We start from the raw sequence: 27,787 nt of genomic DNA, 5'->3' as shown, positions 1-27,787 counted from the left end.
TTCATTTGTTGGGGTTTTTTTAAAGAAAATACTAACGAACTTCTTATATATATATATGGCTTCAGAACCAGATTTAAGAGCATATCTAACCTACTTTCAGTTGTTCAGAAAAGTAGATCATTCAAGCAGACTTAGGTGATGAAATATTAATATACAGTGTTCTTCCATGAACTGGTGCTATAAACCTGTTTTATAAACCTTTCAAAAAGTAAAGGTTTATAAAAGGAATTGTTCCAGTCCACATGATTTTACATTATGAACATTACTCCTTTTCCATTTTGTAGTTTTCTATTTAGTTTAAATTAAGCAGTTGTATCTGCAGTAGAAACTAAAATGGCATTTCATTACATTTTTATAAGTAACTGAAAGTTCACGGAGTTACGTTTTGGGAAAGAAGGGGTGGGGGGGTCCCCATGGTGAACTACAGCAGGTGAAAGTTCTTCTGCATCTATTCCCACATGGTTTTAAGAGTCCTGTTAGAGCAAATTTCTCCGTGTACTCAGTAGCAAGTTTTCCCGGCTAAGCTGTGTGTAAATCAGTAGGATGTGTATATATACGTATGATACAAATCAAATTCTAAATATTTTTTTCTTATTCTAGGAATAGCAGGCATTGATCAAGTATTAAACGTTCTTCTCACTACAGCCATGTTTGTTGGTGGCTGCGTTGCGTTTATTTTGGATAATACCATTCCAGGTCAGCATGTAAACTTGTCATTTTATCTGAAGTAATAACTGCCTTTGTGCATGAAGCACAGCGCTTCATGGATGCAGGAGATGAGGAAGAGTTTACTGCTTTTCTCGTCGACTTCTAGACCTAGAGCAAACTGTTTAATACCTGCGTACCTCAGTTTCTTTGTGAATGTGTTGAATCTTTTCAGATTAAGTTTCCACCCTGTTAAACACATAAAATAGCTGATAGAAACCAAACCAGAACAGTCTTCTTCAGAAGACAAAGTAAAAATATGTTTAAGACCAAAACCTGCTTCCATTCATTTGAGAGGAAAAATTTACCTTGACGTCCAGTTACAAAATAAAACAGCCATTTCCAGTAAACATTTTTTTTCTCCCTATTCCTGCCTCTTTGAGGAGTCTAGAAGATCTTTTCAGTGTTTTGCTGAACGTGGTGTCTGAGACTTGGGGTTTTCTTTCTTCTCTTATCCTCTACTATATATGTGTGTGTTCATATAAAGATATTCATGTATATATATTTATATTTTTTTCCTTTTTTTATTTCTAGGAAGCCCTGAAGAAAGGGGAATACGGAAATGGAAGAAAGGGGTTGGTAAAGGAAGCAAGTCACTGGATGGCATGGAAACATATGATTTGCCTTTTGGCATGAACTTTATTAAAAAGTACAGGTGTTTCAGCTTCCTGCCCATCAGCCCTACCTTCATGGGTTACACGTGGAAAGGCTTCAGGAAAAGCAGTAACTGCAGGAGTTCAGATGAAGACTCAGAAGCTACAGTATAGCCTTAGTTGAAATTATATTATCTAGTTGTAGTAAAAGATGTATTTGCAGTTTCTTGCTGATTAAGAAGCATTAAAATATATGTTTTGTATATCTGCATTTAAATTCTGGAACCAGAGCTGAGACGGATTTAAAAAAAAAAAAAAAAAAACAGCTTTCCTGTTGTGGGTGGTGGTAGCCAGATCTAGTGTCTCTGGGTCAAATTTGCAAATGCTCCTCTGTTTGATTTTTTTTCAAAAGCTATAGATACCTGCGCACCTAAGACTGTTTATTTTAAATGGCAATTAGGTTCTGGAAGTATGTAGGTGCTATTGAAAAATGTTACTTTTTAGGGTGATTTTTATTTAAGTCATTGCCGCTGGCATTTTTGGCGCGTTCATTGCTGGCAATGTTAGTTACGCCAGAAAATTTGAATCGTGAGAAGGAAGGGGGAAGGGAAAAAAATTACTTCTAGTCATGTCGAATCCCATATATATTATTTTCTACTTACTGATTTGCACATTCCATATTTTCAGCCCCCTGGAAACCAGGCTCAGTTGATACTGGCAAATCATGAGAGGGGTTTTTTTTTTTGAATTGAGAGTATAATTTTTGAATTTTTTTTTTTTTTGAATTACCAATAGTTCAGATAGATGTCCAGTGTTAAGACAAAAAGTTTCTGTAAAAACTTTGCTGATGAAAACTACGACCGACTTGTGATAGTGCTGTAGAAGGAACCACTCATTTCATGTCAGTTTTAAATGTTTGCTTTTTCTGCCTGGCATTTGACCACCTCATTATAGTGTCCAGGTGCAGGTTTTCTCTAAAGGGACACACGTAGCTTGAGTTTTACAGAGATGGGAAACTTTTAACTTCCAGATGGGACCCGGTAACAGTTTCTACAGTGCAATGCCTGTATCCAGCAAGACGGTTCCTGGATAAAAATGCTAATTTATTAAGCAGTTCTAAGCAATTAACATCTCTACACGTGCAGATCTCCCTGCAGGGAAAGCTGCGCAGTCACACCGCTGCCGGCATTCGCTGCTTTGGATCTGTGCAGAATTTTCTTGATCGGATATCGAGAGCCGATGCTGCCTACGAGCAGCTTACGTTGCATTGCCTCTTCTTCTCTCTTGGTGGGGCTTCTGCAAAAGCTCATTACTGCTGCAGAGGAGATCTTGAACAGCAGAGACACTACATTTGATGTCCTCATCCACTGGGTGGTTTAACGGGTATTGGGTCCAATCAGGGCACCATTCAGATTTTTTTTTTTTCCTGGAATAGTCTCAGCTCTGATGTTATGTGGGTGTTCATGCTCATCATGCATTCATAATTAAAAGTTTTATTCATGTTTAATGTTCTTACTATTGCAAGTTAGTTTTAGACTTCAGTGTGGCCCCAAAAGCATTTTTAAGCTGTGGAGATCATCAGGGAAATGTAGTGTAATGTAATTTCAAGGCCAGTATGCTCTACGGTGCTTGCGTTTTGTATTCCTGGAAAAAACATAACAGTAGATCCTGTAATTCACTAATATATTTATCGAAGTTTGACTACTGGACAGGAGCGCAGGAACTCTGTTTTCTCTGAGTCTACTTCCAGGTGAATTTGTTATTGGTTATTGAAGCATGGAAGGGTTGGGGTGGGGAGGGCAAGGAAAGAGCTTAATGGATCAGTACTGAATAGTGTAGAGTTGGAATGATTCCATTGATATCGTTCTCAGCATGCCATGGCTGTTTCCAGAAACTATTTTGTACCGCTTTTTCCATAACAAAGCATGTGTTTGTTCCTGCTTCAGGGAACTTTCAGTAGTTTGCAGTCTTGGTGTCAATTGGACTATCTCGAAAGCTGGTCGGAAGAGTTATTGTGTAGTAGACAAGGTTAGTTTGCCTGTGAAACAAAGTCATTTCTATAATTTTTAAATTTTTCTTCAGGTAGTGAGGTGTTAGATTTCCACATCCACTTGCAGATAGTTTGAGTGCGGAGACCTCTAATCAGTGGCACGAAGCTTCCAAATTTCCCAAGTTCATGTGCAACCAAAGATGTGCGGGAGACATGGGGGAGTTAAATATATATATATATATAAAAAGGAAAAAAAAAAAAAAGCCACCTATGTATGGTGGTTGTAATGATGTAAAATGCCAAAGTTGGTTATCTTATAAATGTTGAGAAAGGGAGGCAAAAGTTTTTTTATTTAAAACGGTGCCCCCTCAGAAATATTGAAATGTCAGGTCCAGCGATGCTGCTGGGCACGGAGCACGGCAGTGACACCTGTGTCCCGAGGCTTTTCTAACTTCTCCCCCCAAATATTCTTTTAACTTAAATGCTTATGCAGCCAAGAGACGAGGCGATGAGAAACAGCATTTGTCTTCTCTCACCTTTGGCTGGAGTAAAGCTGTGCGTGTTCTGTGTTGCCTTCAGTTGAGAATTGCCAAGACGCTTCAGTCAAATTACAGGGCAACGAATGCAAGGATTTTTTTCTTTCTCCCCGGAGCAGAACACCACCCCTTTCTTGCAGCGTAGGAAAGACTATCCGAATGGGTGAAGTCAGATTACTCTGTTGAACTGTTGGATTTAATTCTTTTCGTGACTTTGGGTCCTACTGTGCCGATTCTGTTGACTGGCTAAGAGAAGAGCAGTAGCGTTTAGCCGGCATTGCTTTTCTAGCCACTTACCTTGGTAACACTAAAATAAGTAGATGTAGTTAGCAGTCACTTCTGTAACCAAATCCGTATATTTAACAACTCTCTCCATCTTATTATGAACATGAATGGTTAAAGATGAGCCTCAGTGTTTTGCAAAGGAGATGGGCTGAGCGCCTGTAATGTGTAGTGAGGGGTTACGGTGGAGTCACTGGCAGTACCTTGAGTGTCCAGGGCACGGAGCTGATGCCTTGGGAAGAGAAGCTCCCCTTTCTCCTCCCGATGCACCTGAAACCACCCCGCAGCTGCTAGTCAAAGGAGATGCCTTGCTTTTCTTTGCGAGGGGAAGTAGCTCTGCGTTGTCCCGGCTTTGCGCAGTTGTGGCAGGCGATGACGAACCCTCAATCCTTCCCCCGCGTCGGGTTTCCTGCGCTGGCGGTTTAGTGGCCGTTGCGAAGTGCCCTGGCCGGGGGGGAGCACGGTGCACAGCCCCAGCTGCTGTGCTGCAGCTGCTGGCAGACGTGTTGCAGAGGATTAACTTGCAGTTTTGAAAAGCATTTAAATACTTCGTGTTTGCTGGTTACGTCCAGGCTTTGATGCGTAAGGGTGGCTGGATATAGAAATCTGACTGTAAATGCAATACTGTATTTTTCCTGTATATGTTTTTGCCTGCCTTTCTAACAGCTAATCTAAACAAAATCACATAGGGAAGACGACACCTGAGAGGTGAGTTAAGAGGCGACGAGATGTTTCAACCAAACTTTAAGATGGAAGGGCAAATATTCATGGTAGAAATATCATTTTGTCATATCAAAGATGGTATCAATGTATGCAAAACAAAACAACTTGGGACTTTTGTAATTGATATTCTCTTGTATTTTTTTTTAGGTTAAATTAAGAATTCTTGCTAACATGTTGAAACACGTTTTCTAAAGCAAATACTTGCAAATTATACCTATAGAAATTTAGGTTTCATAGCTAACAGCTGTGACTGATTAATGTTGTCATATTACAGTGATGGAGGAACTTAATCAGGTACCTCGCTCAGAAAGTTCAAACTTTAAACCCAGAATTTGCTTTATGCCTTTTAATACTGACTTTAAATATGGCAACTTGGTTTGTACATGAATATTGCAGTATTTTATTTCCATATATTAAAAATAACATTTCCACTCAGGATAATGATCACAGTTTTCCTGGGAGGGAGTGGTATGATTGTCATGACAATGTCATGTGATGGTAGAATTTCTTCATTGACGAATCTATAGTAGTTGTGTATACTTTATTTACCCATGTTTATGTTCCTACCAAAAACTAAAGGATTTCTTTATTGTTCATCTCCCTACTGAGATCTTGGTACTCCCGATGCAGAATTGGCGCTTGCAAACTGAAATCCTCAGTACTATTTATACCACAAGGAGCGTCAGTGAGTGTAACCGGTCATTTGTAGCGTTGCATCCTTAATAAAAAGTGTTGAAAATCACATCATTTGTGGTATAAACAGCACTCCAGGCACAACACGTGGTTTAAAATAGCCGGCTTCTAGTGGTTTGAGTGAGCCGCTGGATGCTTACACGCGGTCTAAACCAACCTGTGCTTAACATAATTTGTATATTGATGTAGAAAATGCATGTGTGACAGACCAGCACAACCAACGGTGTTTCTTTTACGTGGCCTTCTTAAACCAAAAGCGACTTTTTTTCTTTTTTTTTTTTTTTTAAGGGGGGAGGGAGTGGTGGGTCACTCATATTTGCAGAAAATCCCACTCGGTGCACGTTTCTTAGTATTTCTTGAGGCTGATGGCCTTTGTGGCCATGGGATGACAGGTACTCTGTGCTGTCATGTTTCTAGAGCTGCGATGGGTCATTGCAGTATTGGAGGAGGCCACGAGTTTGCCAGTGTTTCGCTTCTGCCCATGAGTCTAGACAGCTTAGTGCTGGGCTGCTTTTAAGTATTGGGGATCCGCGTTCAGAGCCATCCAAAATATTCCTGTCTAGTTCTAATTTGACTGTGACTGTGCGTTGTCATCCGTACATATTGATATGAGAGATATATTTAGAATTGCCTTGTGTACTATCAGGCATTTACTACATCTTTCCAGGTAAATCATCTTGCTGCCAGTCCAAATTATTGTACTTTGTCTGTTTATAACAACCTTTGGCGTAACAAACTATTGACTGTTCTTAGGCAGTGGGGATAAATTATTTTTTTTTTCCATGACTTTTTGTGACTGACTTTGGCTGTGAAACTTTTTTGTTAAACAGCAAGAGGTTTTCTGTTTTGTTTTGTTTTTTTTTTTTTTTTTTCTTTTTTGTTCTGAGATGTGTAATTCTTTTATGGAGTTTTTTTTAATTTCATATTTTTTTCTAACATTGCTTCATTAAACAATTAAATATTTAAAAATGTAATATTTGGACCAGATGTTGTGAATAATAGTAGATAAAGCTATTTTATTCTGTATTTTTAAAGCTGTTCAGTATAAATAAACGCGGGCATAGATGCAACTTGGCAGCGTGGTGTTACACTTCCTTTTAACACCCCCTTCGAAGGAGAATCGATGGTTTGGGAGTCCAGGTGACCAAGCATCTTTTTTGTAGCAAGTGCCACCCCAAAACACAACCCCCAGCCGCCCTCCCGACCCTTCCAGCTCTCAGCCCTTCAGGTTCAAACAACCTTCAGGTTCTCTTAGTACGCTGAGCAGAAGCTTCAAGTTACTCTGTCTGGGTAAGACTATGAGCAGGAAGATTAACCAGCAGAGAAATAACCTCTGGTTTAGAGTAAAGCTTTAGGATTGGGAATTTGTCTAAATTCTTGCCCTGTTTTTGTCAATCTGTAGCCAAAGCAAAGTCCCTGGGAGCCCTTGTCAGGGCTGCTGCGTGCCCGAAGCGGTCCCTGGGGCCCAGGGTGTTGGAGATGCCTTGTCGCTGCTCTTGGACAGTGTGTAAAGATAAATTAGCCAAGTATTGAAAAATAAATACACTGACTAGCACCTTGCCTTGCCCCCAACCATTTAATGAACTCATTTGTTTTATCTGGAGCTGTAATAAATTCCTGACGTTAGCCTGGAGCACCAGTGATGTGCGGTAGCTGCCTGCAGTGAACAGATCTGGAAATGTCTGGCTGAGGACACACAGCACCTTCAGACATCTGTCAGCCTTCACGGTACTCAGCTACGAGTGATTTTAAAGGGAATTAAGACCCCTAAGTAACTTTCTTAATTTAGGCCAACTGTGACTAGTCCAAAAACTGTAGTCAGATGGGGAGAAAAATGGCAAAAAGTCACTTAAATCGGCAGCGAAAAGGGAAAAAAAACGGCAAAGTCACCTAAATTGGCAGCGAGACGGAGTGAAAGTAGATCTGGTATCAAAGCCGGTGGAGCAGCTGTTCAACCAGGGCAAGGGATTTCTAACTGTTCTGAGCTGGGCTGGGTTTGGGTCAGCAGTGAAAACAGTCTGATCTTAATCCTGATTAATCCTTTGTGCGACTGGGTCAGAGCTCTGCAATAATTGTGTTTTCTCCTGGTGTCTTGCCTGAATCAAAATTCAGCATCAGCTGCGTCAACCCAGTAAAAAGGTCCTTATTGCAGGCAGAATCTCAAAACCTGAGGATTTTCAGAATGAATGAAACATCCTCAAATGGGGACGTGTTTCTTTTGAAGCATGGTCTTTAGGTAAGAGCAAAGACCTTCTCAAGAGCCACGTCCCTTCCAGAGGCCGCGTCCCTTCCAACGACTATCGGATGCTCCTAAGCTAACGTGTATCCAAAGGTGTAATAGTTTGGTATTTACCAACAGCTGGCTTGGGGGTCTTAAAGCTGAAACAATGGGAAACTGCCAGGGTATGAAAGAAGGGAGTTTGGATGCTTGCTCAGTCTGGAGGGAAATACGTGAAATTTGGAGGATTTTGGAGAATTTTGGAGCTGGTGTTTTACGCTTGGGTCTGACTGAGGTCCCTGACCTCCAGACTCAGCTATGGGAGCAGAAACAAATAAATCTGTCGAAGCCAATGGTTTAAAAGGCATCAATAACATTCCCTGTGTGGCATTTAGCACTGAAACAGCGATTTAACCAGCGAAACAGGTGCTGGAACACCCCTGTGCAGCAAAACGCAGGCTCTAACTTCAGAGCATCCTTCTCCTGGGAGATTTTCGGCAGCTGGGAGGGATGCGCGGGGGCAGAAGTTTTTGGTCTCCTTCCACAGGGGTTTGGTTCCTCTTGGGTTTGCACTCGCAGCCGCTGTGTGGGTAAGGAGGAGCTGGCAGCCCATCCCGCCCTCGCAGGTTGCAGCATATCCTCATAAGGCAGGAGTGGGTCAAATTCCTTTTATTTGGTAAATAAATGCCTCCCTCCAGGCCCAATCCTTCCTGACCCACCGCGTGTGCATTGAAGGGAACGAGCAGAATGTCACAAAATCAGGATTTAACCCCAGTTCCTCCTTGTGCTCGTGCAGGTTCCCACAGCAAAATGCTCTTTTTTTTTTTTTTTTTTTTAACCCCTTTGCTCTGTTTGCATCCACCCCACAAGCTGGGGGGTATGGTAGAAGCTTTCCCTCTGTTTGGGGCTAAATCCCTGGGTTTTGGGGCTGGGGTTTGTGCAGCACAGGCAGCCAAGGCCGACTCTGCTCCATTGTGCGGCACGGCCGGGCTCTCCCCGCGACAAAGGGCCTCTCATCTCCGCCAGCCCTCGAAGATGCTGCTGGAATATAAATACTAACCCCCATCCCGGCTTGCTTTTGCCGAGTCAGTGTTTCCTCAAGCCAGATGGCTCCTCCTGAACTTCTCATATTTTACATACAAATCAAAAAAAATTAGAAAAAAAAAAAAAGGGCCCATTACAATCCGTGGTTGTAAAGACTTGCTTGTTTTGCTAAAGCAGCTGTTTAGATTATTTCTTTGTTTCTGTTTTGGGTTTGGTTTTTTTTTTTTCCCTTCGTGTGGGCTGTCTCTAGGCAAATTCCTTAAAAAGAGAAAAAGCCGGGAGAAGCCACAAAGCTCTGGGAAAGGTCAGGAGCAGACAAAGGCAGAGGGACACGGCCGCACGCCGCTGCTCTTCTGGAATATTTAATATCTCCGTGCTCCCCCCAAAACTGTCCCCGCAGCGGTGCGGGGTACACGGGCAGGATGGGACCCCCAACCCCGGAGCGGAGGCTGGAGGCTGAGCGCTGGTTTGGAGGTAACCGTGACCCCATGTTGCAACATCTGCTTCCAGGCAGATTTTATTTTTGAATTAATTTCCTCTTCAATCCCCTTCTCGGGGGCGGTTTTGGATCCAGACGGGATCCCACGGCCGTGGTTGGGAACCGGTTGCCGCCAGCGCACGGCCCCCTTGCGCTGTCCCGAAAGCAGAACAGCCAAGTGCGATGCCTGTGTGGCTCTGGCACTGAATATCACACGGTTTGGGGTGTTTTAAGGCAGAAATAACCACTTCAGCTTGTGTGATGCAGCCCGCAAGGCTCCTGTCAAGAGTCCTGCACCGAGCTGCAGCCAGTCGTAAGAGCTGCAGGGGATGAGGCATCCTTTGGGATCCTGGTCCTGGCACCAGGGATGGGGCATCCTTTGGGATCCTGGTCCTGGGCTGCAACCTGGGTGCCAGAAACAGGGTGTCCTTGGAGAACCCAGGCCCGGAGCCTGAACCAGGGGTTTGAGATGGAGCATCCTTTGGGATCCCAGGTCCGGGGAGGGGAGCCCGAGATAAGGGCCTCTTTTGGGGGATCCCCAGACTTGCCACCCGGTAAGGGGTGGCCCTTGGGATCCTGGTGCCGGGGCGGGGTGTCCCCCGGGATTTCAACAGCGCTACCCCTGCGCGTACGCTCCGCCCCGCTCCGCCCCGCTCCGCCCCGCCGAGGGGCGGCCCTTCGGGGGGCGCCGGCTGCGGAGCGGCGCGGAACGGGGGACCCGGTGAGTGCGGGCGGGACGGGGCATCCTCATCACCATCCTCATCCTCATCCCCATCCTCATCCTCATCCTCATCCCGGTCTCCATCCCCGTCCCCGGCGCGGCGGGGGAGCAGCCCCGGGACTGAGCCGGAGCCACCCCGGAGCTCGGGCGAGAGCTGCGCCCACCCTCGGGGGGGGGGGGGGGGCTGGGGTGGAGCGGGGGCAGGGGGGGGAATCCGTCCCCCACGCCCCGGGGGTGTCACCTCTGCACCCAACGAGCATCCTCGGCATCACCCTCTCTTTCGGAGCTGGCTGCTCCCGCAGGCTGGAGGGGAGCCACAAGCACCCGCAGATCCTCAGCCTGGTCACGACACCTTCGCTGCAGCCCCCATCGCGCCCGGGCTGGAGACCCACCAGCTCCTTTCCCGTAGCCCACAACAAGCCGTTGATGGCCACCAGCTCTGCTCGGGGCAGGGGGGGGGTGGGTCTGACCTGCTGAGTGTGGGCAATGGGTGCCAAGTGAGCCGGCACCCCAATGGCATCGCCCGCCGGTGGCTCTGCCACCGCTCCCCGCTCCCATCCTTTCCTCTTTGCAGGACGGGGCTGAGCAATTGGGGCTGGAGAACAATAGCGGCGCTGGAAAACAATGGAGCTGCTGCACCTTGGCTCTTAGGGACACCGGACGGACGCTCGGAAGAAATCCCAGCTCCAAAATAGCACCTGGGCCAGAGCCACCGCTGCACCGGCTCACGGGAGCCGTCCACCGAGCACCGTCGGGCGAGCAAAGATCTGCCAGGACGGGGTGAGAGCACTTGGTTGTATCCCACCGCTGAGCAAAGCAGCTTTGAGAGGCTCTCGGTGCCGGCGAGGGAGGAATTGTCGCCTCCGGATGATGTTTTGCTACCGATTGCATTGGGATCGATGCACCGTTGGGCCGGTTCAAAGCCGCCCTGGGCTGCAAGGGAAGCAGCAGGGTTTGGGCAGGGTTTGTGCAGGAGGGAGCATTGTGGCCTCCCCAGGGAGCGGGATATTCCCACAATCCCTCGCACGGCCGGGGGGAGCATCAGCTGCACCGAAACCACCACGTCTCCCTCCCGCCCGAGCGGGGAGATGCCGACGCGGCTGCCAAAGCATCCACGTGCTGTGGGAGGGGACTGAGAAAGCAAAAACCCCCTGAAAAACGCTCCCTTCTTTGCAGGAGCAGGAAAGACCACCCCTCTCCTGCTGAAAACACAATTTGGGTTTTTTTTTTCTATTGTTTTTGTTGTATTTGAGCTGTGCGTCTCCCCAGGAGCTCGGCAAAAGCGAACGCCTGTCCCTGCTCCACGCAAGGGGCTGTGAGTGTGGCCAAGCTCCCTCTGCACCGCGGGGCAGGTGGGGCTGTAGGGATCCAGGGAAGGGGCTTGGGGAGGTTATTTTTGGGGAGCGGAATAAGTCTGGGGTCTGTCAGGCCTGGAAGCAACTGCAGGAGCAGCCAACAGCTCCTGTTGGAAGGCAGAGAGGGCTGAAATCCTCCTGCCACGTGTGCGGGGGGAGTTGATTTGATCTGATGGTTTTTTAAAAGCGCTTTACAAGACAGCAGCGAAAGCTCAGCCTGCGCTGGGTGTGAAGGAAACACGTTGGCTCGGAGAGGGGAAACTGAGGCACGGGAAGTGCTGGGTAATGAAGACAGCACCGAGCTGCCGAGTTGGGCAACTGACTGGGCAATTTGCACGTTGTCAGCCTTTTTATTTTGGTGATTTCCAGCCTTTTGCCAAAGTCATGGCAGAAAATCAAGGGGGCGGCAGCGGCAGGTCTCCGTTTGGGGATCTCCAGGCGGCTGCCACTCCCTTCCACCCACAGCCCAGCACTCTCAAGACCCAAAAAAGGAAGAATTTGCCCCTTTCCTCGCTTGCTCGGAAGGGGATGTGATGTCGGAGGCGAAGGTGGCAGCGCTGGGGCGGTACACAGGAAACTGGACTCCTTGGTGCAGGGGGATGAACCTGCATTTCAGGGCTCCCCTTCCATCCCAAAATGAGTCTTTTTTCAGCTGGAGTTCACCCCGATATCCCCTTCGAGGGCTTTGGCTTCACCCCTTCGGATCACCACGATGCCACGGAGTGAAACTCCCTGCAGAACTAAAGGCTCCACCTCAGGCTGCGCTGCTGGAGGGTTTTTTTTTTTTTTCAGCCACTTTGATATTTTTGGCAACAATTTTGCATGGGCCAAGCAGCCGTGTCATTTCATCCTCCCTCTGCAACTTCCTCAGAGCTTTTTCATCAGCTTTCAGGGGACACCCACAAGTGAGATGCTTATTTCTACCATTCCTGTATCTCACAGCTGGTAACCCCCAAATCTGGGTCCCCGCCGCAGCAGGTGCCATGCAGCCGCCACGCCGACATTTATCCCAAAGCCACAAAGCCAGCTGCAAAAATCCCCTCCCGATACAATTTTTGAGGCATAAATAGGATTATTATTGGGTTTATTCCCTGTGGGAGGATGGATGGATGGATGCATGCGGGAGAGGTGGCCGCTGGCTGGGGAGGAGGGTTGATGCCAGGCTTTGCAGGGATGCTCGTGCAGCTCCTCGGCTTGTCAGGAAACCTGAAGCTTTGTCAGCTTTTCCGCTGCAACGTACGATTTTTCAGTGGTGGGTTTCTCTTCTGCTTTCTCCAGGCAGAGCAGGTCCCCCCGCGGGGGCCGGGCCAGCTTCCTGCCCTTCCCCTGCCTGTTTCTGCCTGCTTAAACACCAGCTTTGCTTTTGCAACCTCTTCTGTGGTTTGAAGCATGACGCAGAATATTTTTGCTGTTGCATGTAATTTATTTGCTAGAATATATCCCGATGTGTGGGGTAAGAAGCGGAGATTGCTGCTGTGCTGAGTTTTTAGGGGGAGGTCTGTCCTCTGACACAGGTTTTACCGCACAGCCTTGGTTGAGTCATCTATCCGCCCGGATTTAGTTGTCAGAGGGGGTTTTTTTTTGGCAGGAAAATGAGTTTGTTTCCTAGGGGATTGGGAGGAAGCACATGGCAATGCGGGAGTTGGAAGAAAACAGCAGTTTGTGGATCAAATGCTCTTTTCTTGCCTCGGTTTCTCTTTCTGGACGAGGGAAGGGAGAGGAGAGACCCTGGAAGAATGAAAGCCCATTTGTAGGAGGGTTTGCACAAACACCCGAGAAAAAGCACCATCCCAGAATCCTTTTTTTGTCACTCAAAACCACCCCGATGTTGCACTTCAAGGTCTGATCTCCAAAGTGCTTCAGGCCCAGGAGCAGCCCTGAGGGCTTCACCCTAAATCTCATTTTAATTCCGCTTTGTAGCATCCAAAACTCACATTTGTGCTCTAAGCTGTTCCAAAGGTGGGATTTTGGGGGGAGTTTCTGAGTGCTTGCATGGGAGGAATGGAGATATTTTGGCACTGGAGGGAACACATGAAAATTCAACTGTTTTTTTAAAAAAAAAAAAAAAGATAAAGGAACCAGCCCAGTGTCTCTCGCTGCTTGCGGAAGTCAGCCCTCATGCCCGCTGCATGAGGAAGCATCAGGCCAGATCAGACTGGCATGTCCAAAGCTTTGTAGCAAAACTCTAATAGAATAACTGGAGAAAAGGAACAAATCCTGCTTATAACCCTTCCACCTCCAGGTCTGGCACCACCGGGGCGGTCCGTGGATGCTTGAAATGCAAATGTTAGCGTAAGCGTATCTCTGCCGGTATTAAATTTTCAGTGAGTTTACAACGCTTCTCCCCTTATCTGATTTCCCCTCCCTTTCCATCAGTCTTCCCGGAGGAGCCACATCAAACTTCACCCGTGGCTGCATCCGCTGGAGCCTTTTCCCAAGAGCTCTCCCGAACCCAAGCAAGTTTATTTCCCCCCCGTTATCCACGGGTGCGTGTCAGGGATGCCATAACGGGGCGGTTCACGCCGGTGCTTTTCTCTCCTCCCTCTTTGCTGTTCAGCTCCCATGAAAGAAGAGCGGGAGGATGGATTACGGCGGCTGCGAGTACCTGGTCCCCTGCGGAAAAGACAAATACATCTCCAAGTAAGGTGCTCAGCAGGGCTGTAGTGCAGAAGGACAGTCGGTGCTGGTAGCTGGGCAGTTCATTGCAATATTCCCTGTGAGCTGGGTGGAGGGGAGTGACCCTGGGTTTTAACTTGGTTCGGCTGGATTTCAAAAGAAAAAGCCATTCTGGGGCAAGAAACAGCAATTTCCTCTAAAAAAAAAAAAAAAAGGTTGTTGATGGAATTTTGAAATTTTTTCTTAGGAGCATGGCCAAATGCTCTATAAAATTCCATGAAATATAGGTTTTGCTGAAAAAGGTCACAATTAGTAAACGGTCGCTTATGTTTTGGTAAAGAAGTAAAATAATTCTTAAGTTTCAAGGAATATTTTGGAGGAGATAAAAGTATACATGCGATACTTTTTCCCCCCTTTTTTCTTTCTCATAACCCCAAATCCCCGTGATTTGTGCTTCTCTTGATGGTGCTGAGCATCTTTAAACTCCATCAGCCAGCCCAGCTGAATTAATGACAGCTTTATGAATTAATGCCAGAGGCATCGCTTCCCCGTGATTCATAGCTGTGCTTCGACAGCCAGGATTGGTTTTTGTTTTTTTTTTTTTTCCCTTTAAATTTATTTTTTATTTTTATTATTCATCTGCAACTGGAGCAGGGCTCAGACTTTTAAATTGAGCTTGAGGTCAGGGTCCAGAGCAACGAGCTGACGTGATAAACTCGCCTGTGATAACTTGTGACTCCAGCATGACCCAAGGGCTTGGGCGCTCTGAAAATTTCCACGTTTTTCAGCCTTGTAACCAACTCCACCAAGGTCTGAGGGGTTCTCTTACGTCTTTTTGCAAGGTTTATGGAGGGCAAGGTTGCAGGGGAGCTTGTCCCCCTAATTGTAGTTGCGAAGGGCAACCCCTGGTTGACCCTGCAGCAGATATCCTCAACGAGGGAGGTCTAGAGGCAGCAAAAGACCCAAATTTGCCCCAAATGAAGCTGGTTGATGTCCCCCAGCAGTGTAACAGGTTCATTGCCCAGCCTGACCCTGGGAAGCAGTTCCTGCTTTCTCCCAGACCCCCCAAATTTCCCCCCACCCGGCTCAGAGAGTACCACGCTGGGTACCAAGCGGTGCCTGCAATGTCTCCCCTCGCTCTTCCACACCTCTTCTCAGCATCTTTCCCATTTTTTTTCCAGAAATGAGCTGCTCTTACACTTGAAGACATACAACATCTATTACGAAGGGCAAAATTTGCAGCTGCGGCACCGGGAGGTAAGAAATCCCCAGGGCAGGCACCCAGCTTATCTCTGGCAGGAGAAAAAAAAAAAAACGTGGAAGTGCGGTTTGATTCAGATTTGTGAGGTCCAAAAAAACGCCTCTTAGTCATATTCATGGCTGTTTGTATTTCGGATATTGAGCTGCCCGTCTCTGGTGCAGGAGGAAGGGGAGCTCATCGTGGAGGGGCTGCTGAACATCTCCTGGGGCTTGCGGCGACCCATCCGCCTGCAGATGCAGGACGACAACCAGCGCATCCGCCCGCCGCCCTCCTCCTCCTCCTGGCACTCCGGCTGCAACCTGGGAGCCCACGGGTGAGTGGAGGGGAAAGAAGGGCCCCCCCCGCCCCGCCAAGGCAGCGTTTGCTGGGCTGCAACCCCAGCTACCTTGTCTTTTCTTCCCCAACATGCAACACCCTGAAGAAGCCAAGAACAAAATAAAGTAGCTTGGTTTCACTTGGCAAAGACCCCCCTCTTTTTGCGAAGACCCCCCCTCTTTTGCAAAAGTCCCCCTTTTGAAAAGAAACCCCTTTTTGCAAAGACCCCCCCTCTTTTGCAAAACTCCCGCTTTTGCAAAGAAACCCCCTTTTACACACCCCCTTTTGCAAAGACTCCCCCTTTTTGAAAAAACTCCCCTTTTGCAAAAACCCCGCTTTTGCAAGGACCCCCACCCTTTGGGCAAAACTCTCCCATTTTGCACACACCCCCCCCTTTTTGCACCCCCCCTTCTTGTAAAACTCTCCCTTTTGCAAAGACCCCCCATTTTGCAAACCCCCTTCTTTTTGCAGACACCCCCCCGCTTTTGCAAAGACCCCTTTGCCTGCAAGAAGCTCCCTCCAAAACCAGCCTGGGGTTTAACTTTAACACGAGTTTAATGCTGGATGTTGCTCTGGGCCCAAGTAACTCCCCCGTTCCCAGCAGCCGTGGGACCCTGGGCTGCAGTTTGATCCTCAGGTGCCCGGGAGCAGCAAGTCCATGGGTTGTCCTGGCCGTGGGGGGGTCTGCGTGGCTTTTGCATGATTTTTTAGATGTCTGCAAAGGGGAAAAAAGGAACGAGTTCAGCTTTGATTGTGCAGGTCATGTGCTGGAGCTTGCAAAAAGGCTGCTTGGGGTGTCCACATCCTTTCCTGGGAAAAGGGCAGCTGCGATAAGACCCTCCAAAGGGGTTTTTGGGCGCGGGACAGGATGGGATCGAGGATTTATATTGCAACTAGCCCGTGCTGCGACTCTACAGGGCCAAATCCGCAGGGAGAACGGGCTGCTTCCACCCTGGAAACAGCAGCGTAGGGGCTCAGAGGGGAAGTTACCTGGTTATCGTTCCCTCTGCAGCCGCACACTAACAGGGCACCCATCATTTTTTTTTTTTTTTATTGCCAGGTCCGTGCTGAAGCCCAGCACCTTGCCAGACATCCAGGTTACGGATGCGGAGGCCGTGCCAAACGCGGAGGCTCCCGGGAGCGGCACAGGTGAGCCAGGCTTGGATCCAGTTGGATTTGGCCTGGCAGTTGGGAGCTCAGCTGCCTTATGCTCCAGTTCTCTTTGAGAAAATATAAAAAAGGCATTATTTTTCTCTAGAAATCAGTGTCCCCATCTTGCTTCAGGTTACTTAAAGCCATTTCCAAAGCATCTAAATTTAATTTATTTGATCGCAGCAAGAAAAAATCTTAGTCCCTGTGGCCTGAAACCCTTCCTAAGGGTTTTGGCTCCAGGAAAGGGCTGTGGTGGGATGTGGGGAAGAGGAGCTTGGAAAGAAATAGGGGGATGGAGCAAAGAGCCTCGTGGGATCGTATGGAAAAGGATGTTGGCGCTTCCCTTTCCCGGCAGCTCCGCTTTTAGGGAAGAAGAATAGGCGCCGTTGGGAAGTGCCGTTACCATGGGGAAGTCAACATTTCTGCAAAGTGTTTTTCCCCTCCTTGGTTTTTCCTCTGTATAGAGGGGGAAGAGCTCATCCGCCCCAGCGCTTCGTTAACCCCTTCTTTTGACCACGAGGCAGCGCTGAACGGGACACGAGCTGTCCCACCAGCAATTCCCACTGGAAAAACCTGCTTTATGAATTTTTCTCATTTGATCGGGGCATTCTGCAGATGTTCCTGGTTTTTTTTGTTTTTTTTTTTTTATTTTGGGGGATGTTTTTATGGAAATACACCCTGGAGGCAGAGAAGAACCCGCTAATCCTTTCGGCTTCAGGATGCTCATCCACTTCCTGGCTCAGGGGGGCTGAGCACTTGCAAAACTCATTGATCCATTGAACCCTTTGCCCCATCCTTGATCTTCCAGCTTTTCCTCTTTCTCTTTTTGATCTCCCCATGCATGACACCTTTTTTTTCCCCCTAATTAAAGCTTGCCCAGGCGATATCCACAACGCATCGTACCGTAGAAATAACCCAGCAGCTATTTCAGCCAGCCATATGATGTTAATCCTCTGCCAGCGCATAAGAAAGAGTCTTTTATTATATTTTTCTCCAAAAGCCTATAAAAATCAGCACATAACATGCATGCATGGCTCCTCGTGAGTGCTTAGTCACCATGGCCCATGGCGTGCATCTGGAGCGGTGCGCACCAGAGATTTTCCTTGCTGCAGACATGCTTTGAATTAAAACACCCAAGCTCGAGCCCGAGAGGTTCATTAAAAATGGATGAAGAGCTAGTTTATAATAATCTGGACCCAGGCCAGTTTTCACACAGAGATCTGAAGCGCTGGCCTAGTTTGCCTGTTCTCATTAAAGGAAAGGATAAAAAAAAAAAGTTAAATTGTGGAAAAGAGAGTAAAGATGCTTGAGTCCCCGGGCGAAGAGGCTTTATCCAGGTAGCAGCCTGGATTTATGCAGTTAATTCTGAATTAATAGCCTCCTTCAGGAGCTGGGAGAGAATAAACCAGTAGCTGCTGTGGTTTAAACTGGTGGGTTAAATCTGTTCTGGGAAGTCTGTAGGGCTGTATTTCTGGGATGGGGACTTTGGCATCCATGGGGGGACACCCAGGAACAGCAGGGAGAGGCTGGGGTAGGACCCAGGGTGGGGGCTCTCCCTTGTCCCCAGCCCTCATCCCCGTCCTCCCACTGGGTGTTTTCCAGCCACCAAGTTGCAGCCGGAGGAGACGCCGCAGCTGATGCGGACGCGGAGCGACGTGGGCGTCCGGCGCCGGGGCAGCGCCCGCACCCCCAGCGAGCAGCGGCGCATCCGCCGTCACCGCTTCTCCATCAACGGCCACTTCTACAACCATAAGGTGAGCCCCACGCTCCCCAAAACCTCTCCCAACGGATCGCTGGGGAAACCCAGAGTGGGTTTTGAACGGATTTTGTGCTTCGTAGACGTCCGTGTTCACGCCGGCGTACGGCTCCATCACCAACGTCCGGATAAACAGCACGATGACGACCCCCCAGGTCCTCAAACTGCTGCTCAATAAATTCAAGGTACGTTACATATCCCCCCCCCAGCACTTCTGGGTAGCTCAGCAATGGGGAGTTTATATCCCATAGATATAAAATGCAATGGCGGAGCGAAATAATGGGATTTTTTTCCCAAGGAAAAGCCTAGGATAGAAACATGGAGCTTTAGTAGTGATTTATGTCTCTGTTCAGATTGAAAACTCAGCGGAGGAGTTTGCGCTGTACATCGTCCACACCAGCGGAGGTGAGTCCACAACCCCCCCCCGGCACTGCCAGCACGTTGCCATCGTCTGCCGGACCGAACGCCGCTGCTTTTGGTCTTGCAGAGAAGCAGAAGCTGCGAGCCAGCGATTACCCCCTGATCGCCCGCATCCTGCAAGGCCCCTGCGAGCAGGTCTCCAAGGTCTTCCTCATGGAGAAGGACCAGGTGGAAGAAGTCACCTACGACGTGAGTTTGCCGGCGCGGGATGCTCGTTTCTTTTGGTTGGGCTCAGGATGCAGCTGGGGCCAGAAAACGGGGGATGTCTCTGTGCTGGGGATGGAGGAATTGCTTTGCTTTGCTCCCATGTCTCCCCGTGAAAACTCCCCATTTTATGGGAAAACCCTTGTTCTGTGCTGAAAGAGCAACTTTGAACTCTAACCGAGAACAAACACCCTCAGCCCTATTTTGCCATCCCAAATCTGATCACAGAAAAGCAATTGCTGCGCAGTCTCTGGTCTAACCGGTATTTTTTCCAGCCGGGGAAGCGCTGCGGGTGGGGAACAGCTCGTTTATGCCATCTGCCGGCTCCCTCCTACCCCAGCACTGCTTTGCTCTTAAATCAGAGCACAAATAAGGCCCGTTTGGGGTATATCTGGCCTTGAACAGCACTCAGTGACACACTGGGGTTGCTCAGGACTCTCCATATGAAGGAGCTAAGTCTTGCAGACAGTGGGTAAAATAAAATAAACCTCAGGTGGATTTTTTCCCAGTAATTAGCTAGCGCTCGTTTGGCCAAGCTGGTGTTCGTGTGTGCAGAGGAAACGTGGTTTCTTTTATAGTTTGTTGCAGAAGTCAGGGCGGGGGTCCTTGATTTCCCTGGTTAAATCTAGGGAGGGGATGCTGCGAGGTCACCTTCAGCCTCGTGGGGTTGGTGCATCACCCTCTTCATCGTCCAGCTTGGCATTTCTCTCCCACCCAGGTTGCTCAGTACATCAAATTCGAGATGCCTGTCCTCAGGAGCTTTATCCAGAAGCTGGAGGAAGAGGAGGATCGTGAAGTGAAGAAGTTAATGCGCAAGTACGCTGGGCTCGGTGGCATCGAGGGGAGATGCTGAGAGTTAAGGACATTGTTGGGGGGTTATTTCAGTGCTGAAAATTCATTTGCACAGCCTTGCATCCCTAATGCACGCAGGAGCCGTTGGGTTTTGCATTATTCTGGGGTTTTCTTGGCTATTTGCATTTAAAAGCCCAGCTTGATGCTGCAAAAATCCTCTTTTCCTTGTCCTTCGCCTCTCCAGGTACTCCATCCTCCGGCTGATGATCGAGCAAAGGCTGGAGGAGATTTCTGAAGGCCCGACAGCGATGTGAAACGCTTCACCGGTGCCCTGGCTCCGGGTTGCATCACACGAAGAGCCATTTGCCCGCAGGACGTACTGTACCGAATCCCAAACCCCGTCATTCCCGGAGCCCTCCCGGTGTCCGCCTGGATCGCTCCGGCTCTGAGCCGACCCATCCTCCCGCACCTTCATCGGCGCAGCATCCTCGGGGGGTTCCTCCTCTGCAAATGGGGTTTTTCCCAGCAAGGCTCTGGCCGGTGGCAGCTTCAGCCAAAACCTCAAATCCCTGGAAATAACAGGGGAAAAAAAAAAAAAAGAGGAAATCCATGAGCAGCACAAAGCCACTGAGGATGGGGCCAAGCAAACGTTCGAGAGCAAGAATTTGGGGCTCAGTTCGAAGATACTGGCTTCAGCGGTGCCTGTGTGTGGCCCCCGGCAGAGGACCTGCTGCTCGGTGGCAAGAGAGCACAAATAATTCCTCTTTTTTTTTAAAAAAAAAAAAGCACATTTCTATTGCAATAATTTGCAGGTGACGGGAAGCTTTTGTAAATTGAAAGGGTCGGCTGAGAATTGGGGTTTTTTTAACACTTTTGCTGCCGAAAGCAAACCTGGGGACTGACGGTTGGATTTACAATGAAGGAGTAAATCGCATTTTTCCAGCGTGTTCCCTTAACCTGCATCTGGTCGCGTAACCCCCTCCTTCCCCCCTTTCTAATTTGCACTAATGTTAGGGATTTTTTTTAAAAAACCCCACAATGTCAAACCTCTCTGGTAGCTGTAACATGCCAAATAGCGCACGCAGGAATAGTTGACGGCGCTGAGCATCTCTTGAGGGATGCTGTATGGAAAGCGGCGGGGGAGGTAGGAGGAGGGGGAGGCAGAAATAAAGAGGGGTTTGTTTTGCAAACTGATGTTTGCAGCGGTGCCGGCACATCATCCCAGTGAAACCAGGACCAGGACTGGCTCTGTTACTGCCATCACACCTGGAAAAACCTCTTTCCTCCCAGGCTAAACCAGCAATATCAATTTTATACCTCGATGTGAACTAAAACTCTGACTTTCTCCCTCCCTTGAGTTTTTGCAATGTATCTTTGTAATTTTTTTTTTTATTTTAATGGTACCTTTTTCCACCTTTAACACATGTTAGGGAAAGTATTGTACAGCTTTTTATGTATTTGAAGGATGACTGTGGCATTGCTTCGTTGATTAACACAAAAACAAAATATGTAGCAACTTAATACAGAATGAAAACTCCCGAGTTAGAGCCTGGTTTGTTCAAGTTAAAGCACTTTGTGGATAAAAATGCTGCTGAAATGGGCTGGCTCCGTGTGGGCTAGGAGCGACGAGGGGGAAGAGCAAAACTGCCTGAATCCCAGTGGAGAAGTTTCCCAAGGAGAAATGCTCCTGTGCTGCAGTTTTGGAGCCTCGTAACTAAATTGCTGGAAGGTTTTTGGGGCGTATTGGGCTGTTGTAGGGTTTATCCAGCCCTTAGAGACTGTTTATGCCCATGCACTGTGGTTGGCAGGCTCCATCCTCTGGATATTTCCCTTCTAGAAGGTCAAACTCACCTCTAGAAGAAAACCTCTGCATTGCTTAGCCTTGTTTTAAACACATTGAGTTTTTAAACCTGATATATTCAGGGGTTTTTTGCCTCCTCGAGGCTGAGCTCTCTGCATCCCCCAGGTTATCCCCAGCCACACTTTCCTTTCTCCCCGAAGCCGCCGGCCCCATGTTATCCAGCCCATTGAAGCCCATTTATCCCTCCCTGCGCAGGAGGGGGATACGAGTGACGTTGGCTTCGCTTATCAAAGCTTTTATCCGCCGGGAAAAGTCCAATGTGAGTCGAGCCCGGCGGGCGCAGACGGGAAGAGCCATCGCCGGCGCGGCACCGGGTGCACGGGTAAGGGCAGCATCCACAGCGTGGAGTGGAGGGATAAAAAGAGAAAGATTTGGGTAGATAAGAAGGTGGAAAATGTAAGTTTTTGGCACATGCCTGAGCTGGAAGTTGGGATGGGGAGAGCAGCCTGGGGAGGCACCGCACGCTGCCCGGCTGCTTCAGCACTGGGGTTTTCCCCAGATTGTGATCCATAAGCTCGGATGCTGTAAAGGAAATAAAGAGGGGAAAAAATAGGAAGAAAAAAATCTCCACGTCTTAATTTTTGTGGGATTTTTTGCCCGGGTTTGCAGCATTTCCAGTGGTGGCGATGCAGCTCCAAACAGCTGGAAAGGGGACATGCGCTTCTCCGGGCTTTTCTTAAAATAAACCACGTTAGTTGGAGGAGCAGGGCAGCAGAATGAGGCAAATTAAATTAATCAAGCCCTATTTTTTTTTTTTGAAGAGCTGGGTTTCGAAGCAGGGGGGGTCAGGCCTGGCACCTTCTAGCGAGGGCCACGGGAGGGAAACGCTGACACAGGGATGCTGCGGCCGGGGCGGCCAGCCAGGGGGGCTCTGCTTTTTCAAAAGGCTTTTGTCAACACGGCTCCTGCTATTTTTGGGACGATTTTGGGGCTGCGATGGCTCAGCAGCTTCCGTACAATGAGCCTGTTTGCTCAGCCACCAGCTGGAGGGGTTGCAGGGTGGGGGACGGGGTGGGGGGGAATTGTATCGTGATGCTCTGGTGTTTTGCAGGGGGGTGGAAAAATGAGGGTGCAACTTTGCTCGGGAAGTTGGGAGCATTTGCTGGTGGTGCCCACGCTCTGTATGTATTAAATATATAGAATATGGTAAATATTACATTAAATATATTAAATTCTTAACGTAGGTTGGCCTGAGCCTAAGGCAAACCACGCAGTGCACGGAGCTGGGATCCCTGCGCTCACCGTTCCTCCTTGTGCCCCTTTCGCAGGTCGGGCAGGATGAGGCCCCGTGACGCCTGGTGCTGGGTGGCGATGCTGCTGCTCGCCCTCTTCAGCGACGTCGCTGGTGGCCGCCGCGGTGCCGGTGGGAGAACCGGCGGGCGAGGAGGCGGCGGCGGCGGCGGGGGGCTGCGCGGGGGCTTTCGGGCCGTCTCCCGCAGCGGTGGCACCCCTGGCCGCGGCTCTAAGGTGGCGGGGGCCATCGCGGCCGGCGCTGCCGCGGGGTACGGCATGGGGCTTTTGGGGCGCCCACGACCGTCCCGCCTGGGTCACGGTGTCCCAGCGGCGCGGCAGCCCCCGCCGGCGGGTGGCTTTCACGCCCCAAGTTGGCCGGACGTGGGTGCCAAGCGGGGACCCCCAAGCCGAGCTGCTGGGGACCGGCGTGGTGGCATCGGCCTCGCTCTGCTGCTGGCGTCCGCCGTCTGCTTCGTCAGCCACAGGCTGCACCGCTGAGCACGGGGAGGGGACCCCGGGTGACCCCCGGCCGGCCGAGCCCACCGGGATTTCTTAGTGAATGACTTTTCTGGGAGATTAGATGTGGCTTGGGGAGGTGGAAGAGATGCTCTGCCGCTGCCTCAGTTTCCCCCCGCCGGCGTGACGGGACCCTGGGCCAGCAGCTGGAGCTGGGCAGCCATCCCCGTGCCCGCGGGGCCACCCGGGAGCTGGCTGGATCCTGCAAACCCCCATCTTCATGAGCACGTATGTGAGCAAATCCAGCCCTGCGAGGACGTGGGGATATTTGCACTCGGAGAGATGCTGGATCAGCCCCTCCAGCACTTGGCTCTGGTTTCCCATTGAAGGGCTTTACCAAAAAACGCTCCTTTCCCCCCAAAAGAGCACTGGGACTCGGAGGGAGGGGATGCGGGGCTTGAAAATGGACTCCTCCACCTTGCAATAAAGTTTGGCCTTGAGACATCCTCTCTTTTTTTAACCAAACCCAGCATGTTTCGCACCGGTCTCAACCTGAGGAAGAGACAGATCTTCGAGGGATGCTGCAGGGGGGGTGAGCATGATGCTCAGGGACAAAGTCCTGCCCTGTCCCATCTCTCTGGCTTTTGACATGATCAAATATGTCCCAATCTGGCATCCCCAGCCCAAAACACACCCAGCTGTGGGACTGACCCTCCCTCAGGTGCTTCATGTTTAGCAGAGGGTGCAAATCCTCCCTGGGAAGAGCTTGAAAGCAGCGGTGAGGGATGCCTTCCCTTCCAGAACCTGCCTTTTCTTCTCTTAGACCCCGTCTTGGGTGGTTAAATCTTCCCTAAAACCTGGTTTAGCTGCAGCAACTCAACCATTGCTGTGAGCGAGAAAATAAAGAGGCGCCAAGCGAAATACTGGGGATCCCCAAGAAACCTGTGGGCAGCTGCAATCACCATCCTCCAGCAGGTGAGTCCCCCACTGAAGGATTTTTGAGCCTGGATGTCTGTGAGCAGGTCATGTCCCCATGGAATTAGTGTTTTATGTGGGGTATGAATATCCTTATCATCTCCCCAGGAGAGCTGTTGAGCCGGGTCTTGCCTCTAGCGAGGGGTGGAAGGAGCCCTGGCTGATGTACATTGATCTTCTTGGGCTCATTTACAATAATTACTTAAATTTTACAGAACTCGTTTGGCTCCTGAGGGATTTAATAGTGTTTCGGAGCAGACGGGCCAGGGAAGCCCCCGAGGCTGAAGCTCTTACAGCCGTGATCTCTCCCCTGGCTTAGGGACAACTTTTAGGTTGAACAAATCCAATTATTCCTATAATGCACCAAGGGGTTATTTTTTTTTTTTAATGCGCTTGTTTAAAATGAACAATAAACCCAGCAGAAGCTCCAGCCATAGCTCAAATTTGCATTTTTCCAGCATATATTTTACATCCAGACCCGCTTCGATGTCTGGACCCTGTCACAAGCATCTTCTGCTCACAGCCCTAATTTACAGCCTGAGCTCAGAAACGTCACACAGATTATCCCACGCTTCCTACATCGCATTCCCAAATTTTTCTTGCTTTTTCCTTCCTGCCAGTGTGCGATACATGGGGACACACTCCAAACCCCCCTCCCAATTTCATTTCCAGCCTTTGCACTGTGGGAAAAGGCCTTAGAAGTGATTAACATTCTCATTAATCACCTTGTGCTGGGGAGTTTTGGGGTTGCGTCTTTGGACGGGCAAGCGGGGCTGCTCTTGAGCAAGCCCAGACGCCGAGATCCCTCGGGGACGTGTTTTTCTAGGCAAGTGGTTGAAGGCAAGTCCAGGTGTTTTCATGCATTTTGCTCTGAAACAGCAACAGAGCAAGCGCCAGCCTCCAGTGTGGCTGGCTGCAAAGCTCAGCCTAACTTTGGAGGGTTCTTTGGGAGACCCAGCCTTGTAAAACCCTCCCCAGGGCTGATCCTGGGAGTGAGGGCCGGATTTAGACGGGAGATGGTGCTGTTCGCTCGGCGATGCATCTCCTCTAATCGCCAGCACCGGATCAGGTGCAGGGATAAAATCAGCCCTAGATGAGGTCGAGGCATTTGCTTTGCGTTTTAAACCTCTACATGAGACTATTTCTCCTCCAGCTCTTTGCAAACTCTCCAGCCGTGCACCAAAAATCCTCTTTTTTCATTTTTTTTCAGGCAAGAAAACTATATTCGCTTGCTCTGCCTGCATGGGGGATGCTTATTTGTGGAGATGAGGGATGCAAAGCGCCACGGGATGGGTAATTTGGAGGAGCGTATAAAAAATCAACCCGCAAAATTTTATTGCAGTTGGACTTTGGGGTGTGTTTATTATGAACCTGGCAAATCAGAAACGCTTCCTGTCCTCGTTTGGCAGCAAGGCTCCTGCCAGCACTGCAGGATTTGGAGTATTTAGCCAATTAATACAGAGCAATTAATTATCTAGTTAAACAGAGCAATCCTAGGGGCCAGGAGGGCTTCAGGATTACTGGATCCAACCGTCCTTAAAGGGCGCAAGGGCACAAGGACTCGTGTCCTGCTCGAGTGCTGCCGGAGCCAGGAAAGCTCCAACATTCCCCACCGACCCCGCAGCAGCGAGCGAACGGCTCCACTAATCACCATAAAACCCAATTACCCGCGCAGGACCCCACGCTGGTTAAAAAAAAAAAATCACCTGCTCTGCACGCAGAGGGGGAAATGGGGTTTTCTGAGCTCATCTGAGCATTCTCGACGCCAGGGTTTCTCCCTGCTTGGGGGGGTTGGAGAAGCTTCCTCGTGCTGGGGAGAATGTAGGGGAGATGGGGGGTTTGGGGCTAAAAATCAGCATTTTGTATTGGGGCCTGCTGAAGTCAAACCCTCCCCCGGGGAGTTGGCCGTGTAGGCACTGCCAGCCCCTTCCTGGAAATATCCATGTACTCCTTTCAGAAAATAGGCGGTTTCCTTCTTTTGGGTTTTTTTTGTTGGGGGGGGTTGTGGGGATGTGGTGTCTTTCTTTGTTGGGGTTTTTTTTCCCTTCTTTGTGTGGGTTTTTTTCCCTTCTTTGTGTGGGGGTTTTTTCCCTTCTTTTTGTTGTTTGTTTTTTTTTTTTGTTGTTGTTTTTGGTTTTTCTTTTCCCTTCTTTGTGTGTGTGTGTGGATTTCCTTCTGGGGGGGGGGATTTCCTTCTTGGGTTTTTATTTTCCTCCTACTGCTGGGCTGCAGCTCACCACTGCAAGGTCTATTAGGAGATGAGTCCTCCATCACTGAAGAACCATATCTTCATTGCTGCCTATTTCTCTTTTATTTTAAATTTGAAATCACTCTTATTTTAGCTTGAAAAAAATATTAATTAATAAGAAGGGTGATATAAACCTCTCCGTGGCCCTGATCAGCAGCATCCCCCTGTAGCTTGGGGACCACTGAAGCAGTTGTCCCTGCAGGGCAGCAGAGCTGGGGGCTTTGGGGGTCTTGCATTTATTTCCCCCCCCTTTAAATGACATCGGGGAAAGCCTGAGGTATTCAGCTGTGAGTATTTAGGGCAAAATAACCTCCTAAAATAGCCCAGTAAAGTTTGGAGCTGGAGAGCTTTTGGGATGAAGCTGGATGCTGAGTTGGTGTAGGATGAGCAGCGGCCACAGGGATGCTTAGGACAGACCCAATAACATCACGGGGGCTTTTTATTCCCCAAATCCTTCTTTCCATTACATTTTTTTAAATTGCTTTTGTGCAGGGAAGACGTGAAGTGTGGGATCCTGACGTTTTAATTTTATTTTCCTCAGTTTGGAAACTAGATCCCAATATTAAACCCTGCCTGCCATCTATTTTTTTGCCTCACTCACCATTTGCTGCTCCACTTACCAATATTCAGAGTAACGTGGTGATGCCCAGTAGCCAATTTCAAGCAAAAAAAAGCTTTTATTTTGCTCTTTCTGAGCACCTACAGGAGCTCTGGATCCCTGGTATGAACCTCTTAAGGTTTCTTCTTTGTGAGCAAGCTGCTTGCACACAGGAATAGTCATCTATTTAGCGTTGAATAGGTTTTTTTTCCTTTATTTTTCTGCCAAAAGTATGCAAAAGAGTCACATTTGGGGTTTACCTGGAGCACCACTTAAAGACCAAATTCTTTAGCGCCCTTGTGAACAAGGGAGTTTGCAGTGTAATAAATCACATCCTGCATATACTCAAACCAAACGGGTCCAAGGCTTGGTCTTGAGCTTAAAAGTAAAGCATCATCCAGCTGAAGAGTCCAAACTCTTCCATCTTTTTAATCATCATTTTAAACCCTTGCTATAGTCTAAGTCATCTAACTGTGATGCTGATTTAGGTACCCGAGAGATTTAAGTTGGGCTTGGGGCTTCACGTGAAGTTGGTCAGGCTTAATGCCACTGAAACAGGAAG

At 48.9% G+C, this 27,787-nt stretch overlaps 2 protein-coding genes across 5 annotated transcripts in view; both read left to right on the top strand.

Annotated features, from left to right (window-relative positions):
- Nucleotides 1-6,592, top strand: part of SLC23A2 (solute carrier family 23 member 2) — a 32,987-nt gene extending 26,395 nt beyond the window's left edge. The window contains exons 14-15 of the mRNA XM_074852249.1: nt 601-696; nt 1,240-6,592. Of these exons, the coding sequence (XP_074708350.1) occupies nt 601-696; nt 1,240-1,472 (329 nt within the window). The 3' untranslated portion in view covers nt 1,473-6,592. The remainder of the gene's footprint in view (nt 1-600; nt 697-1,239) is intronic.
- Nucleotides 6,593-9,923: 3,331 nt separating this feature from the next.
- Nucleotides 9,924-21,395, top strand: RASSF2 (Ras association domain family member 2). Of its 4 annotated transcripts, XM_074852191.1 has the most exons (12): nt 9,924-9,983; nt 10,558-10,763; nt 13,896-13,983; nt 15,136-15,211; nt 15,377-15,528; nt 16,591-16,679; nt 18,285-18,436; nt 18,522-18,623; nt 18,792-18,843; nt 18,926-19,047; nt 19,781-19,878; nt 20,099-21,395. In XM_074852191.1, exons 3-12 carry the CDS (start codon nt 13,901-13,903, stop codon nt 20,166-20,168), a joined length of 996 nt encoding a protein of 331 aa, XP_074708292.1. In that variant the 5' UTR covers nt 9,924-9,983; nt 10,558-10,763; nt 13,896-13,900; the 3' UTR covers nt 20,169-21,395. The 4 variants fall into 4 exon arrangements, with proteins under 4 accessions (XP_074708292.1, XP_074708294.1, XP_074708293.1 ...); XM_074852193.1 differs by lacking the exon at nt 9,924-9,983 and having other exon boundaries at nt 10,221-10,763; nt 13,896-13,978; XM_074852192.1 differs by lacking the exons at nt 9,924-9,983; nt 10,558-10,763 and adding an exon at nt 11,836-13,794.
- The last annotated feature ends 6,392 nt before the right edge of the window (nt 21,396-27,787 follow it).

This window comes from Strix uralensis, chromosome 28 (assembly GCF_047716275.1).
Source record: "Strix uralensis isolate ZFMK-TIS-50842 chromosome 28, bStrUra1, whole genome shotgun sequence".
Classification (NCBI taxonomy): domain Eukaryota; kingdom Metazoa; phylum Chordata; class Aves; order Strigiformes; family Strigidae; genus Strix; species Strix uralensis.
This window is presented reverse-complemented; position numbering and strand designations above follow the sequence as displayed.